General features: G+C 45.7%; 1 protein-coding gene and 1 long non-coding RNA gene across 5 annotated transcripts; one reads left to right on the top strand and one right to left on the bottom strand.

Annotated features, from left to right (window-relative positions):
- Positions 1–128: 128 nt before the first annotated feature.
- On the top strand, positions 129–12,712 carry LOC106960418 (stromal interaction molecule 1-like). Of its 4 annotated transcripts, XM_015053511.1 has the most exons (16): positions 129–501; positions 722–935; positions 1,518–1,655; positions 3,962–4,092; positions 4,160–4,274; positions 4,405–4,516; positions 4,587–4,702; positions 5,177–5,351; positions 8,592–8,769; positions 8,838–9,005; positions 9,628–9,728; positions 9,812–10,047; positions 10,165–10,251; positions 10,333–10,396; positions 10,684–10,746; positions 12,099–12,712. In XM_015053511.1, exons 3-16 carry the CDS (start codon positions 1,520–1,522, stop codon positions 12,532–12,534), a joined length of 2,118 nt encoding a protein of 705 aa, XP_014908997.1. In that variant the 5' UTR covers positions 129–501; positions 722–935; positions 1,518–1,519; the 3' UTR covers positions 12,535–12,712. The 4 variants fall into 4 exon arrangements, with proteins under 4 accessions (XP_014908997.1, XP_014908996.1, XP_014908999.1 ...); XM_015053510.1 differs by having other exon boundaries at positions 129–935; XM_015053512.1 differs by lacking the exons at positions 129–501; positions 722–935 and adding an exon at positions 945–1,042.
- On the bottom strand, positions 7,018–8,571 carry LOC106960420 (uncharacterized). The gene is made up of 2 exons (XR_001427557.1): positions 8,276–8,571; positions 7,018–7,636 (listed from the first exon to the last, which is right to left on the bottom strand). It is a non-coding gene; the product is annotated as an uncharacterized LOC106960420 (long non-coding RNA).
- Positions 12,713–14,108: the final 1,396 nt, after the last annotated feature.

The raw sequence follows: 14,108 nt of genomic DNA, 5'->3' as shown, positions 1-14,108 counted from the left end.
GTTTATGTGAAGTTAAAGTTTTAACTGTTTTTATATTTTTATTATTTATATATTTATATTCTTAATGATCTTTTAACATTTTTTTATTTATTTGAGTTTGTTGTTTTCTGCCTTCCTTTTGATACGGTTAGTTTAGCTAACCTAAACGGTTAAGCTAAACTTTAGCTTAGCTAAACTAACCGTTTATAAGCAGCTGAAATCAAAAGGAAACTGTTATAGTTTCTCCTTTCTTCAGTGTTTTTCTGATATTTAATTTATTATAACTCATTTAAAGATTCACGGAGCGGAAAAACCTTTCGATATTTTAAAGCCAAGCCTTGATGGTTTTCTTACTTCAGCTTGCACCGCCTCTGAAAGGCCACACGATGGCGCCATAATTCCGTTTTCCGAGAGTTAAATGCTGCCTTTCAGTGCCGTGGGAATTAGAGTAACAGAAAGAGAACACGAGGAGCAGCTTCCGATATCTGCAGCATTTCTGGAGTTTAAATACATTTTAATTAAGTCAATATTTACTGAACTTTATAGTCAATAAAACTGGACTGGAGGTTCTGCAGAGTTCTCACTCACTGGAGCAGAATCTGGATGAACGTCACATTTTTATGTTCAGAAGATTTGGACTCTGATTAGAGCCTTACTGCAGCATTTTGGATTTTTTTTTACCGAACCTTTACGGTTTAATGATGATGATGATAATTTCGGTTCATTGTTGAATTGGGTTCAGTCAGGAACTGGAACTCCACAGCCGGTTCCTGTGTCTGTCTCCGGTTCCCGCTCGCAGTTCGGAGCTTTTCCCGGGTCACTGAACGCACCGCGGGCGGATCTTCTGCGGGTTTTTTCCTCCAGCTGCAGCTTGTTGAGTCGCTGCTGCGGGTCGATCAACTGCTGCCGGAACCGAGCCGACCGGACCCATGGATTAAAGGAGCGGCCCAGCAGAGGTGGGTGCACCCGAACCGACCCTCACTGTGATGAAGGTGATGATGATGATGATGAATTTGGTGGGAAAGTGAACAGCTGTGTGACCTCTGACCCCAGAGAAACTTTAGTGAGTAGGAGACAGAGACTGCAGATGACCGGTTCTGGTTCTATTGCTGTCGGGCTTTAAAGTTCTGGCTCTGATTCTGGTCCCTGAACGCCTCAGTAGCATCCAGGAAGTTTGGTTTCAGTTTGTTGACGCTCCGGTTCTTCAGGTTCCTTCCAGAAGCTTTGACTTCACGTCCTGTCTCCAGGACATGTCCAAGTCCTGGTCTGTCTCAGTCTGTCTCATCTGTCCCAGTTTATCCCATTATGTCCCAGTCTGTCTCATTATGTCCTGTTTGTCCCAGTCTGTCTCATCATGTCCCAGTCTGTCTCATCTGTCCCAGTTTGTCCGAGTCTGTCTGATTCTGTTTCAGTTTGTCTCATTCTGTCCCAGTTGGACCTCCTGCTGCCCAGGTCCAGACCCGGTCCATCAGTCCAACCCGCTCTTATGAAACGCTCTTATTCTGAAACGTCTAACAGCGCTTCCTCTCTTTCCTCAGGTATGGAGTGTGTGTGGTTGGTGTGTGTGTGTATGCTGAGTGTGTGTGTCGGGGATGACAGCGGATTGGACAGAAGTGGCCACACCCACCAGGACGGTCATCGCCTGCAGGTGGTTTCCAATGGCGACGCAGCTTCAGGTAAGAACATCCCAGAATCTGATCCGTAACTATCATGATGCCATGTTGGACTGAGTAAGAGGAGACATGTTAACAGACAAGACAAAGATTTGGACATATCACATCATCATCATCATCATCATCACTACAAACATAAAGCAGCCACAAGATTCCTAATTAGCCCAAAATAAACTCCACCAGAACCAACCAGTATTACTAGTCCAGAACCAACCACCTGCCAATCAACATCAGCCAATCATTCAAATTAAATTAAAATTAATCCATAAAGTCCACATCATCCACCATCCATAGTTGGTAGTTGGTTGTTATTGACATCAATAACAACCAACTAATAAAAATTAATTTCAACAAACGTTAAAACCAACCATCTTCAACCACCACAGCATTTAATACCAACCAGAACCAATCATTATCAACCAACACCATCCAATACTAACCATCATCAACTTACGCCCATTTGATTGGCAGCATTCGGCATCTGATGATGGCCCAAGTGGTACTTTAGACCAACAACATCTCAGCCACCATTTTCAATTGGCGACTAGACAGTAGTACTTGGCTCGACTGCAAATCCATAACTCCATGGTCAAACCTTGAAGTCCAAACCTTTTTATTTATACAGACAATGTCAACTGGACAGAGCAACCCACAGTGGACAATGATGCTCAGAGACTTCAGTGCAACTGGCCACCCAGTGGTAAATGTGAATGCTCATCAGTGCCACGCAGATTTCAAAAGATGAAGATAAGGCCTGGTGGCCCGCCAGGCTTATAATACACTGGGGGGAAACCCTGTATTTTCTAAATGTTCTTCAGGTGATAGAAGGCTGATTTTGGAACTGACTTTATGTGGCTTTGGAGATTCAGGTCAGAGGTCATCCTGATCACTAGTTTCCAGCTGGAAGAACTGAAGCTGTGTGTATAACTCTAGATCTATAAGTCTAGATCGTTCCTCTTTAGGTCCAAAGATAACTTCAGTTTTGTGTTTGTTCAGATGGAGAATTTTGGCACATCCTCACATTTATCTGTTCTAAGCATCTGTTCAGTGATTGGATGGGGTCAAAGGTCACCTGGTGACTTCATAATGTTGAGCTGATTGCTAGTCGTATTTCCTATTGTAACCTCAGCCAGTGGGAGCATAAAGGTATTGAATAAGGGGGATCCAAGGATTGAACTTTGCCGTAAACCACTTGTAACCTCTGATCTCTTTGAAACAAAGAAATCTCAGTTCTTTATGTCGGACTGGAACAGGTTGAGTTCTGGACCGGAGAGTCCGACCCAACTCTCCAGTCAGTTCAGTAATAGGATCAACATTGAGGTCCAGCAGAACCAGAACTGTTGTTCTCCCACAATCTGTGTTTATGTGGATGTCATTGAACACTTTGAATAGGCCAGTCTCAGTATGGTGATAACCATGGAAACCAGACTGAAAGACATCAAAGCGGTATTATTCTGGGTTCTTGTGTTATTGAGCAGCTGCTGGGTTAACAGAACCGGGTCCGGTTTGATGAGTTTCTTCAGACGATTCTTCAACTTTCAACATCTTGCTGTTTGTTAATCTAGTTTAACATCCAGCACAACCAGCCATCTGTTAGCCGCACAGCTTATACCAAAGATTCTGGTTCTGGTTCATCAGGTTCTGGTCTTTATTGTTCAACAAGGAAGACCTAACAGCATAGAAACCTGAGGCCGAGTTAATGTTTGCTGAAGGCGACCGGGATCGTCCAGGATGTTGGAGGTTCTGACTCGGCCAGGTCCGGCAGCCCGCAGCATCAACCCTCCTCCATCCTGCTGCTGGTGGAGCCTGCAGCAGTTGTTAGCGTGGGAGCTAGCCACTGGCAGCTAACCACAGCTTCCTGGAGATGACATGCTGATGATGTCACAGGAAGTGAAGTGGCAACAACTGTGTGCAGGGTGCAATGCTGGCTCTGCCCTCTCAGGAAGTGGAGGATGTGAAGATGGACAGATATATTATCCTGTTCCGGCGCTGAGGTTCTGGTTCTGACCCTGAACATTCCCTCCAAGTCTCTAGCAATAAAACGTAAATTAAGAGCTACAGCAATGTGATTATTTAAATGAATTTATGTTATGAAAATGATTAAAAGTATATTCCTGCACATTATTTAACAAGACATTTGTTGAATTTTGTCCTTTTTGACTTTCTATACACACAGTAGTCTGGTTCTGATGGTTCTGTAAAGCACTTTGAATTGCCTTGTTGCTGAAAATGTGCTATATAAATAAAATTACCTTATCTTACCTTCTGTTTGGTTCTGATGATTCTGTCTGTTTCTGATGGTTCTGTAGGTCTGTGCGTTGTGGACCCGCCTCTCTGCGATGATCAGAACTCCTTCCTGAGCTTCGAGGCGATCCGCAGCATCCACAAGCTGATGGACGATGACGCAGACGGCACTGTGGACGCCATGGAGACGGACGAGGTGAGACGGAACCGGGCCCATCCTCTGGACCAGTACTCTGGACCCGGGCTAAAAAAGTTCTGCTCAGTTCCTCAGGGAGGACATGCAGGACCGCAACCCGAAAGCTAAGCACCACAGCTTCCACCGGGCCGACCAGCACATCAGCCTGGAGGACATGTGGAGTGCCTGGAAGGAGTCCGAAGGTCAGAACCTGTTGCTTCTCTGTGTTGAGTTAATAATGAAGTCAGTATGATTAGAGGCTGCTGAGCCAGGTCTGGAACCAGTCCAGTGTGTTCTAACGGCCCGGTCCGGCCCCTGGTGTTCTGTGTCCAGTGTATAACTGGACGGCGCTGCAGGTGGAGGAGTGGCTGTCCCTCAGCGTGGAACTCCCTCAGTACGCCTCCGGCTTCCGCATGCAGCAGCTGGACGGGAAGGCGCTGCCCAGGTAAGCGCTCACCTGGTGACTGGTTGGGTCAGAACCAGACCCAGTCTGACCTCACTGTGTCCTCACGCAGGCTGGCGGTGAAGAACGTGACTCTGACCGTGTCATTGCTGAAGATTCTGGACCGGAGCCACGCCCAGAAGCTGCAGCTCAAGGCCTTGGACGTGGTTCTGTTTGGACCGCCAGCAGGTCCGGTTCTGACGGCTCTGGTTTTACTCTGTTAAACTCCTGTTACTCTAATAACCAGGAAGTGATGCATTTAGATCGTATTTACCACTTTCTGCTACATTTGAAAATAAAATCCCTTCTGAATGTGACAGCACACATCTGTGGTGCTTTTATTTTGAAATGAATTTGAAATAGTTAATGTGATAAAAATTAACCATCATCCGTCCATCCTAAGCAGTGAAATATTTGTCCAGTGATCTGAACTGACGTTCTTCGTCTGACTCCGTTCAGCTTTCTGAGATAAAATCAAGATAATCTCTGAAATCCATCAGATTATTCCAAACTAAACTCTTTAGCTGCTCTTGGTGCTCAAACCAAGAGCAGCTTGGTTTGAGCAGGATTAGAGCTCAGCTATTCATCTGAAAACACTTTCAGGAGAATCTGACCCCTGTCTCCTATAAACCGTTGTTTCTATGTGTGTGTGTGTGAGAGCAGGCCGGCAGAACCGGTGGAAGGACCTGGTTCTGGGCCTGTCGGTGCTGATGGCTCTGGGCGGCTGCTGGTTCGCCTACATCCAGACCAGGAAGTCCAGAGACGACCTGGGGAAGCTGACGAAGGACCTGGAGGGTCTGCAGAGGGCCGAGGAAAGTCTGCTGGACCTGCAAGCAAAGTGAGTCTATACCAACTGCAGGAACCGCAGGAATCTCAACCCGATCCAGAACCTCTAAGTTGTTCTGGATGCGAGGGAGAATTACTATTATCTCTTTGTTTACATCTGAGACTAGCTGTGATTCTTCCCACCAGATGACTGTAGTTTCATTTGATGAACTAAAGAAGTGACTTTTATCATGAACATAAGGAGTCCAAACATTAAGCCTCGAGGAACTCCTGCAGAATTAAACCCTCTATTATGATGGTTCTGATAAAACCAGTAGTGTTGTGATAGAAACCAGGAGTGAGGGTTTTCTGCTCCTGAAGTCAGACAGAGATGAGGTCGGAACTAGAGGTGGCAACCGCTAGTTAAAAGCTAGCTGTGCTAATCCTAGAGCGCTAATCATAAACAACAGCTCTGCTAATGTTAAAGCGCTACATCTGCACTGTAGTTGGTGGAAGGTAATGCTAAAGCACTAAATTCAACCTGTTGCTATCCACCATGTGCTACATGATAGCACATCTCCCTCTACAGGATCTAGCTTGTTACTACACTCCTTCATGTACGGTTTGTAAGCTAGGTTTATTTACAAAAGTAAACCAGACGTTATTTTTGTCCATTCATAAAAGCTAGCAAAAACCCTGACACGCTAACTGAAATGTTAGCTTTGGTGTTGGTGCATTAGCTACAGTTCAGAGCCTTTCTGCTCCTGAAGCCGACAAGGACTCCAGGTTATTTTTAGCTGACAGCTACACAAAGAATTAGATGAAAATACTCCCTGCTGCGGCTAAAAATACCTCTGTGTATCACAACGCTGCGACCTTCCACTGTTACCACTGAAATATGTCCGCTGGCCGTCTGTGTTTGCGTTTCTGAAACCATGAGATCTGATTTATTTCATGGTTAAATGTAATTTAGATGATGACGAAACTGCAGCCAGGATAATAGTCCCATAACGTGTGAGAACAGCGTCTGCTGGAGCTTTGTTTGAAATCCTTATATGGGCAAAGAATAGCCAGTAAGTCAGCCTGCAGCTCACACACACACACACACACACCTGTCGGAGAGGCTACTGTACAGCAGACTGAAGCGCGTTGCAACATGCTGGCTTCCTCTGGGTTTCAGCGAGTTGCAGCCCTCAGTTCCTCTTTTCTGCAGGAAACGGTTGTGAAAGGTGTGAGGAAGAAGAGGAGTTAAGAGACGCAGATGAAGATGTTCAAGATCAGTTCGGTAGACGTTGAGGTTCAGCCTAGCAACAGATGGATAACAGTTTGGGAAATTAAATCCTTCTGAAAGTTTTCCTCTTGACTTCTAGTGTAGCACCTGAACACATCAGCATGTTTCCCTTTCAAAATAAGGAACAAAATATGTCTCCTGGTAATCTTTACAAGTTTGTGTTGACCCAGATACCAGTATAAATCATGACATGGCAGCTGGTTAACCTGAAAACATGAACAGGAACAAAACGGAGAAAGAGAAGTTAAAGTGGACAAAAGTACAATAAGATAAGCTAGAAAGAATAAACAAAGATAAAATAAGTTGTGATGATTAAAGATAAAACATGAATGAGTTAAATATATCAAGTTGAGTGACACAAGCTAAGCTAAGTAATAAAGCCAAAGTTAGCTAAGCTAATGGGAAACAAGTTAAAATCAACTAGAAAGCCAAGTTTATGACATCAGTATTTTAAACTGTCAAACTTTATTTAGCTGGACATGAAAGTAAATGATGCTTTAGGATATATTCTGAAAAATGTATCTAGGGGAAGCTCAGTGCGCTAAATGTTTTCAAAGTTAGAAAAATGCTAAATGAAATATTAGCTCCTGTATTGGTATATTATTGGAAGTTTGCCCCCTGGTGGTGGACCATGAGGAGTTGGGTCTGTTTGGGTTTGTGAACTAAAGTTTTCCTAAATCCTGGAAGGTTTTGCTCCTGAACGTTTTCGGATGACTGATTCCCGTTTGTTTAGAAATGTTTTAACGTTTCTCATAATGTTTGAATAAAGGCCCAGTGCCGTCAGTCTGAGCAGCAGCAGCTGCTGCCTCCAGCTGCACCGCCGTTATTTTCAGCCCCAGCACAGATGCTGATTGTCCTGAACAGTAAAGTGAAGCCTGCAGCGCTGAGCCCAGCGGTTCTGCTGCAGCTCCCAGTCAGCTGACAGCCAGCTTCAGCCCGTTTCCTCTCTGGGATAATTCAGCTGCTTCATCTCTGTCCTTCATCTCCAGAAATAGTCACACACATCCACTTCCTCTGCAGACGGCACCAGAGCTCCCCCTGCAGGCAGAGCACAGACTGGTTTCCTCCTGTTCGGGACAGAAAAATAAATATCTGATCAATTTGGCTTGAATCAAGAAATGATCCTTCAGAAACCTGCGTGATGTTTCCCCAAACCTTCTTCAAATCAGACACAATTGGTTTGCTTTGAAGATATTAAAAGTCAAAAGGTCAACCAGTCCTCACACATTTACTCAAATCTAACAAAATTGGTGTCAAATGTTTGATTTAATGTAATTTGTCCTCCCATTATTTTAAAGGAAAACAGTTCTTTGTTTTCTTCTCTGTTTTCTCTAAACAACCTCTGGTGGTTTAGAGGTCAACCACGATTAGAGGTCAACCACCATTAAAGATCAACCACCAGCCTCTGGTTGACCTCTAATGGTGGCTGACCTTTGGTGGTCAACCAACATTAGACAAACTAAATATTTTTCTTCACAAACGTTTGACACCAATTTTGTTGGATTTGCAGAAGGTGAGTGAACTTCACTCAGGGCTGAACAATAGAAAGTGAAGCATCAAACATCAGCATACTACCAGATTCTGTTTAGACCAGAATCTCCATGGTAACAATGACATCACAGTTTTGAAAAGAAATTAAAACTAACATCAAATCAAAAGTGGAATTTCTCCAGTTCTACTTTTGAATGCGTGGCTTAGAGACATACCTGTCAAGTTTTGGACTTGAGAATACGGGAAATGGTGCCATCTGGTGCTGCTGTTAGATTGGGGCTGGGGGAAATACTGATATGGGAGCACGGTGGGAGAAGGAGGTAAAATACTGTAGTTTCCCAGAAAAAAAAAACAGGAGACTTGACGGGTATGCTTAGAGAGCCAAACCTTCTGGCTCCTCAGCTGGTGCTGAGCGCCCCCACATGGCCTGACAGAGAAGTGAAACAGGAAGTGTGTAAAGCTGCAGTGTGTGCTCCTGCCAGCAGGGGGAGTGTTTGTTACTGCTCCTCTGACCTGCTGCGTTTCTGCCAGGCTGCGGCGGGCACAGGAGCAGCAGCACTACGTCCAGGTGGAGAAGGTGAAGGTGGAGGAGGAGCTGCGGAGCGAGATCGACTCGGCCAAGCAGGAAGCGCAGCGGCTGCGTGAGCTGAGGGAGGGATCAGAGAACGAGCGCAGCCGGCAGAAATACGCCGAGCAGGAGCTGGAGCAGGTAACGCCCCCTACCGGGCGCCGGCCAATCAGAGGAGCCGGCCCTCACTGCCTCCTGTTCCTCTGCAGGTCCGGACGGCACTCAGGAAGGCGGAGCGGGAGCTGGAGTCGCGGGCGCACTGGGCGCCGCCGGAGGCGCTGCAGAAGTGGCTACAGCTGACGCACGAAGTGGAAGATCAGCATTACAACAACAAGAAGCAGAACGCAGAGAGGCAGCTGCTGCAGGCCAGGGAGGGGGTGAGGGCCCCAACACACCACAGGCTGACACACTACCGTCGTGTTAATTAGCTTGCTTGCTAATATTTAATTCGCAAGCTAATTATTTAGCTTGATAGCAATACATTTATCATGGAAAAGTTAAATATTTATTTTGTAAACTAGGTATTTAGCCAGTGATCTAGATATTTTAATGAATCCAAATATTTAGTTAACAGGCTTATTTACTTTGAAACTATATATTTAGTCTACAAACTAAATAGTCGGTGAACAAGATATTTAGCTTCAAACAAAATAAGTATTTAGTTTGGAGATAAATGCTTATTTTGCTGAATTAAAGTTTTTAGTTTGAATTTGTGGTGAAAATATGACTTTTAATGAACCTCCATTTTTTATCTGCTATAAGAGTTGAAACCTAGATTATTGCTGCTCGTTGTTAACTGTGTAAGTAATGTTCAGAATCTGTTTGCTAAAGACCAGACCAATATGACAGGCAGAAACCTTTGGGTTTATCCTTCTGGTTGGGTTTCTGTCATGGTCCAGTTTAACTTCCAATGAAACCTGAAGATCGGCTGACCCACTGCGGGTCGGTGCTGACATCGACCCAACATGTTTGCAGAAGACACCTTGCTTTCTGTTCCAGGCAGAAAAGATCAAGAAGAAGAGGAGTTCTCTGTTTGGAACGTTCCACGTGGCTCACAGCTCCTCACTGGACGACGTCGACCAGAAGATCCTCTCAGCCAAGTGAGTCACATGACCCACAACCAGCTGGTACTGTAGCTCTGGTCTGGCTAACCTTTTGTCTTGTGTCGTTGCGGTTTGGACAGACAGGCCCTGGCTGAGGTAACGGCGACTCTGCGGGAGAAGCTCCACCGCTGGCAGCAGATTGAGTCTCTGACCGGGTTCTGTGTAGTCAACAATCCGGGCCTGGGAGCCCTGGCCGCCGCCCTGAACCTTGACCCATCCTTCCTGGGCCTGCGACCTTCGACCCCCCAGAACCTGCTCTTGTCGGACGACCTGGACGACATGGACGAGGACATCCTGTCTCCGGGGACGTTGCAGTGTAAGTCTGACGGATTCTTCTTCTCCCAGTCTGAGTCGGGCTGAGCAGCAGCGCCCCCTGCTGCTAAACAGGAAGTCAGCTGAACTCTGCTTCTCTCTCCTGATTGGCTGCCTGTAGACGCAGCCTGGCAGATGGACCGGCGTGTGAGTGACCTTTGGCCTCTGAGTGGCATCACAGACACGCAGTTACCATGGAAACAGTCAGGTTGACAGCCATCTCTGATTGGTTCTTAACCAAATAAATAAAAGCACAGACTCAGTGTAACTCTCTTCCTGTCTCCTGTAGCTCAGAGTCTGATGCCCCTGCGGCAGAGGGCGGGAGACCCCGGGTTGACGTTTGGCTCTCAGAGGTTAGTTGAGGGGCGTGGCTTATCTCAGGATGGTCGTGGCTCGTCCACAGAGTCCCGCCCCCCAAGTGGACGCCCTCGGCAGAATCGCAGCTTCTCCATTGGCCAGATAGAGTTCCTTCCTGTGCTTGCCCCGTCTCTCTCCTCCTCCCTGTCCCACCCTTCCATCGACCTCACTTCCTGTCCTCCTCAGCCAAACTCTTTGTCTTCTTCCTGTGCTGAAGGCTCCACTCACTTTTCTGCTCTATTCTCCCGATCTTCTCACTTTATCCCTCTGGATACTGTGCCAGACCTCCAGACTCCAGGGGCGCTGTGGCCAGCCAGAGGCAGCGCTGTCGCTCAGGCAGCTTGGGGTATTCTTCTTTTTCTGTTTTATCACTAATGTAATGAAAACAAGGCAAAAAATGTGAAACCAGTCAAACCAAGAAATTTAAAAATATTTTGCAGATTTAACATTCATAGCTAAACTTTGATTGATCTGACATAAATTTTACAAATAACACAAAACTAAGTTTACAAATTTCTTACATTTTGAACCTTCAGTTATTGTCAATGATAAAAATAATAAATTTGTAGAATGAAGAAAAACTACATTTTAATTTTAAAGTTATTGCCTGAGTCTCATGTTTGGTAAAGTTTCATAAATCATCTTGATCTTATCTAATGAGAGTAAAAGTGAAAAACATAAACAAAATTTTAAATCCTTCAATGAATGATTAATGTTGTCCCCCCTGAGTTACCAGTGCATACCAATGACTGGTTGTCATGGTAACATCTCCTGCACTATGTTGATACTAGTTCCAAGATGAACGACTTCTCCTGTCAAAGAGTGCGATTGATGTTTTAGACCAAAGCAGTTGGTAGACACAGCTTTCTTTCTCTTTCTCTCCTTTCCACCGTTCAGTAAAAACACTTCTGGTTCTTCAGAATAAAAGCACTTCTTGTTCTGTTCCTTCTGTCTCCCTCTTCATGTCTCTTTATTTGGGGAGATATTAGAGGGTTTAATAGAATAAATGCAAGAGTCTTCCCTGGATCCCTAGGGTCTCTAAATGACCCCCTGCGTCTCTCATTGATTGTTGGGGAATTCCATTGATCCTTACTGTATCCAATTGACCCCTGGGTACTCTGAAGGACCATAAGAATCTCCCATTGAAGGGTTTCCAAGTGACTGGTCTCCCATTGACCACTGGAGAATCCCATTAATCCCTGTGGTCTCCGATTGATCTCTAGGGTCTGCTATTGACTGCTAGGGTGTCTAACTGCAAGAGCCAACCATGGACCCCTAGGGTCTTTGATTGACCCCCCAAGGTCTCCCATTGACCCCTAGGGTCTCAGAATGACCACAAGAGTTGCTTTTGAATCATAATAAATGGGACATTCACCAACATATTAAACGTGTATTGATGATTTTGATGATAGCGTTGGTCAAAATGTAATATTTGTCACTGATTTCTCAGTTGACTAAGTTGTTTTTGTGACTTTTTATTTTTGTGATGCAGAGCACTTTGAATTGGCTTGTTGCTGAAATATGCTATCCAAATAAACATGATTGATTGAGTCTTCAGTTGACCACTATGGTCTCTGATTGACCTCTAGGGTTTCCAAATGGTCACTAGGGTCTCTGATTGACCCCTCATTTTTCAGAGAACCTGGGGTGTGATGAAGGCTCTGGTCCATTCTAATCATCTCCTCCTCTTCCTCTCAGGGACATCATGAGCCGCTCAGACTCTGACTCCGCCCTTGCTCTGTCTCTCAGCGAATCACGCGCTCTGCATCACTCCAGGCCACATCTTCTGGACTCCAGGCCCCACCTCCTGCAGGCTCAAAGCTCTGCCCACAGAGGAGGTGGAGGCCTGGAGAAGAGCTCCAGCCTGGTGGAGCTGAGAGGCCCCTCCTCTGCCCTCACCTCTGCCTGCTCCACCCATTCCCTCTGCATCGCCGCAGATGGCAGTGCTGCCTTCCTGTCCTCATCCGCCTCGTCTAGCTCATCCGGTATCGGACAGGGAGCTGGTGTCCAGCCGTCCAACCTGAGGAAGGACAGAGCAGATGGTCAGGAGGTGTCCGTTAGCCGCAGGAAGAAAGCTTTCTACACCATCTTCAGGAAACGGAGGGACAGTCCGGACACTGTGAGCCAGAGATGAAGACTCCCAGGTCAGGATGGAACATTGTCTTCATCACCCAGGAAAGAGGAGGAGGAGTCAAACACCAGCAAGGAGCTCAACTTCAGTCAGTAGCTCCACCATAAAAACTCAACCTGTGAAAATCCTTTTCTGCTCTTGGAAAAAATTAAGATAATAAAACAGAATCAAAATATTTCTCATTTTTTTCCTCATTTCTTTGTAGAAACATATTTTAAAGAATTAAATTATTTATTCTCTGCAGATTGTTTAGATTCCCAACCTGTGTTTTTTTATTTCTGTAAATATTCAATTTCTTGCACTTTTTCTGGTTTCAGTTGGAAAACATGGAGCTGCTGCAGATGATGGATATAAATTAAACTTTTAATCACTAAACGCGTCTCTGAGCCGTTAATCCCAGTTTAAACAAATCGAACACATTATGATGGGAGCAGGTGATCAAGAACTCCTCCCCCTCCTCCTCAGGGCTGAGCTTCAGCTGTCAGCAGGTGGCAGCACTGAGCCACAGACAGCAATGCAGAAACCAGTAGAGACCAGTATCTGGACTGGGAGTGAAATCAGCAGGTTCTAGATCAGGGGTGAGCAACTCCAGGCCTCGAGGGCCGGTCTGCAACTTTTAGATGTGTCTCTACTTCAACACACCTGAGTCAAATAATGAGGTCATTAGCAGGACTCTGGAGAACCTGACTGCACTGAGGAGGTGATTCAGCTGTTGGATTCAAGTGTGTTGGACCAGGGAGACATTGAGTTGCAGGACACCTGACCTCCAGGACCAGGATTGCCCACCCTTGCTCTAGAGCCTGAGGTGGGAACATGGATCCGGTTCTGGAGTTACAGAATGAAGAAGTGAAAGTTTAATATGTCCATGAAAAGAAAAATAGATTTTATTGAGAAAAGAATGCCGATTTGATATTTAACCACTGAAGATTCTCCTGATCCTGAAACAGCGCCACTAGTGGCCACCTGAGAAACTTCATGCCATCCATCCATCCATCCATCCATCCAGCACTGAGTCAGTGACAGGTACAGACTCAGTGCGGTATGACGTTTGTAGTGAGCAGAAATGACTCCTCCATTCCTCCATCCATCCTCTCTCAGTCTAAATAACTTCAGGCAGAAGAAACCAACTCATCCAACCTTCAGTCTCTCTTTCTATGTGCTTTTCTATGGTGATTCATCTGCAGCCTGTTTCTGTAGATGTTTTCGGTTCCTGGTACAATGAAGGTTCTGAAGGTTCTGGTCGGATTTTGTCAGTCAGCTGCTGCTGTTGAGCAACATCTCCATCCTGTTTCTGGGAGCGACTAGTTTTCACCTTATAAGGTTTCCTCTTTCATCATCACCGTCTCTTCCTGTCTGCTAACTCCGCCCCTCCAACCACTTCCTGTCTTTCTGCTGCGCCGCCAAACCGCTGCGTCTGATTGGACCAGGTAGTTCATGTGTGGAGCGAGCAGAACCATGCTCTTTCCTCAGGGTTCCACTCTGAGACCCAACAGAACCTCCAGCTGGGTTCAGATGGCCATGATGACAGTAAAAGAGAGAACCGAGACCTGAAGAGGGAGCAACTTCCTCCTGGAGAT

Source organism: Poecilia latipinna, unplaced genomic scaffold (assembly GCF_001443285.1).
Source record: "Poecilia latipinna isolate Pla-1442-1.1 unplaced genomic scaffold, P_latipinna-1.0 Scaffold1184, whole genome shotgun sequence".
Taxonomy (NCBI): Eukaryota; Metazoa; Chordata; class Actinopteri; order Cyprinodontiformes; family Poeciliidae; genus Poecilia; species Poecilia latipinna.
This window is presented reverse-complemented; position numbering and strand designations above follow the sequence as displayed.

Coding starts and splice junctions, on each gene's coding strand:
- LOC106960418 (XM_015053511.1), top strand. CDS start 1,520: ATGGAGTGTGTGTGGTTGGTGTGTGTGTGTATGCTGAGTGTGTGTGTC. Junction 4,093..4,159: donor ACGCCATGGAGACGGACGAG/GTGAGACGGAAC, acceptor AGTTCTGCTCAG/TTCCTCAGGGAGGACATGCA. Junction 8,770..8,837: donor CCGAGCAGGAGCTGGAGCAG/GTAACGCCCCCT, acceptor GTTCCTCTGCAG/GTCCGGACGGCACTCAGGAA.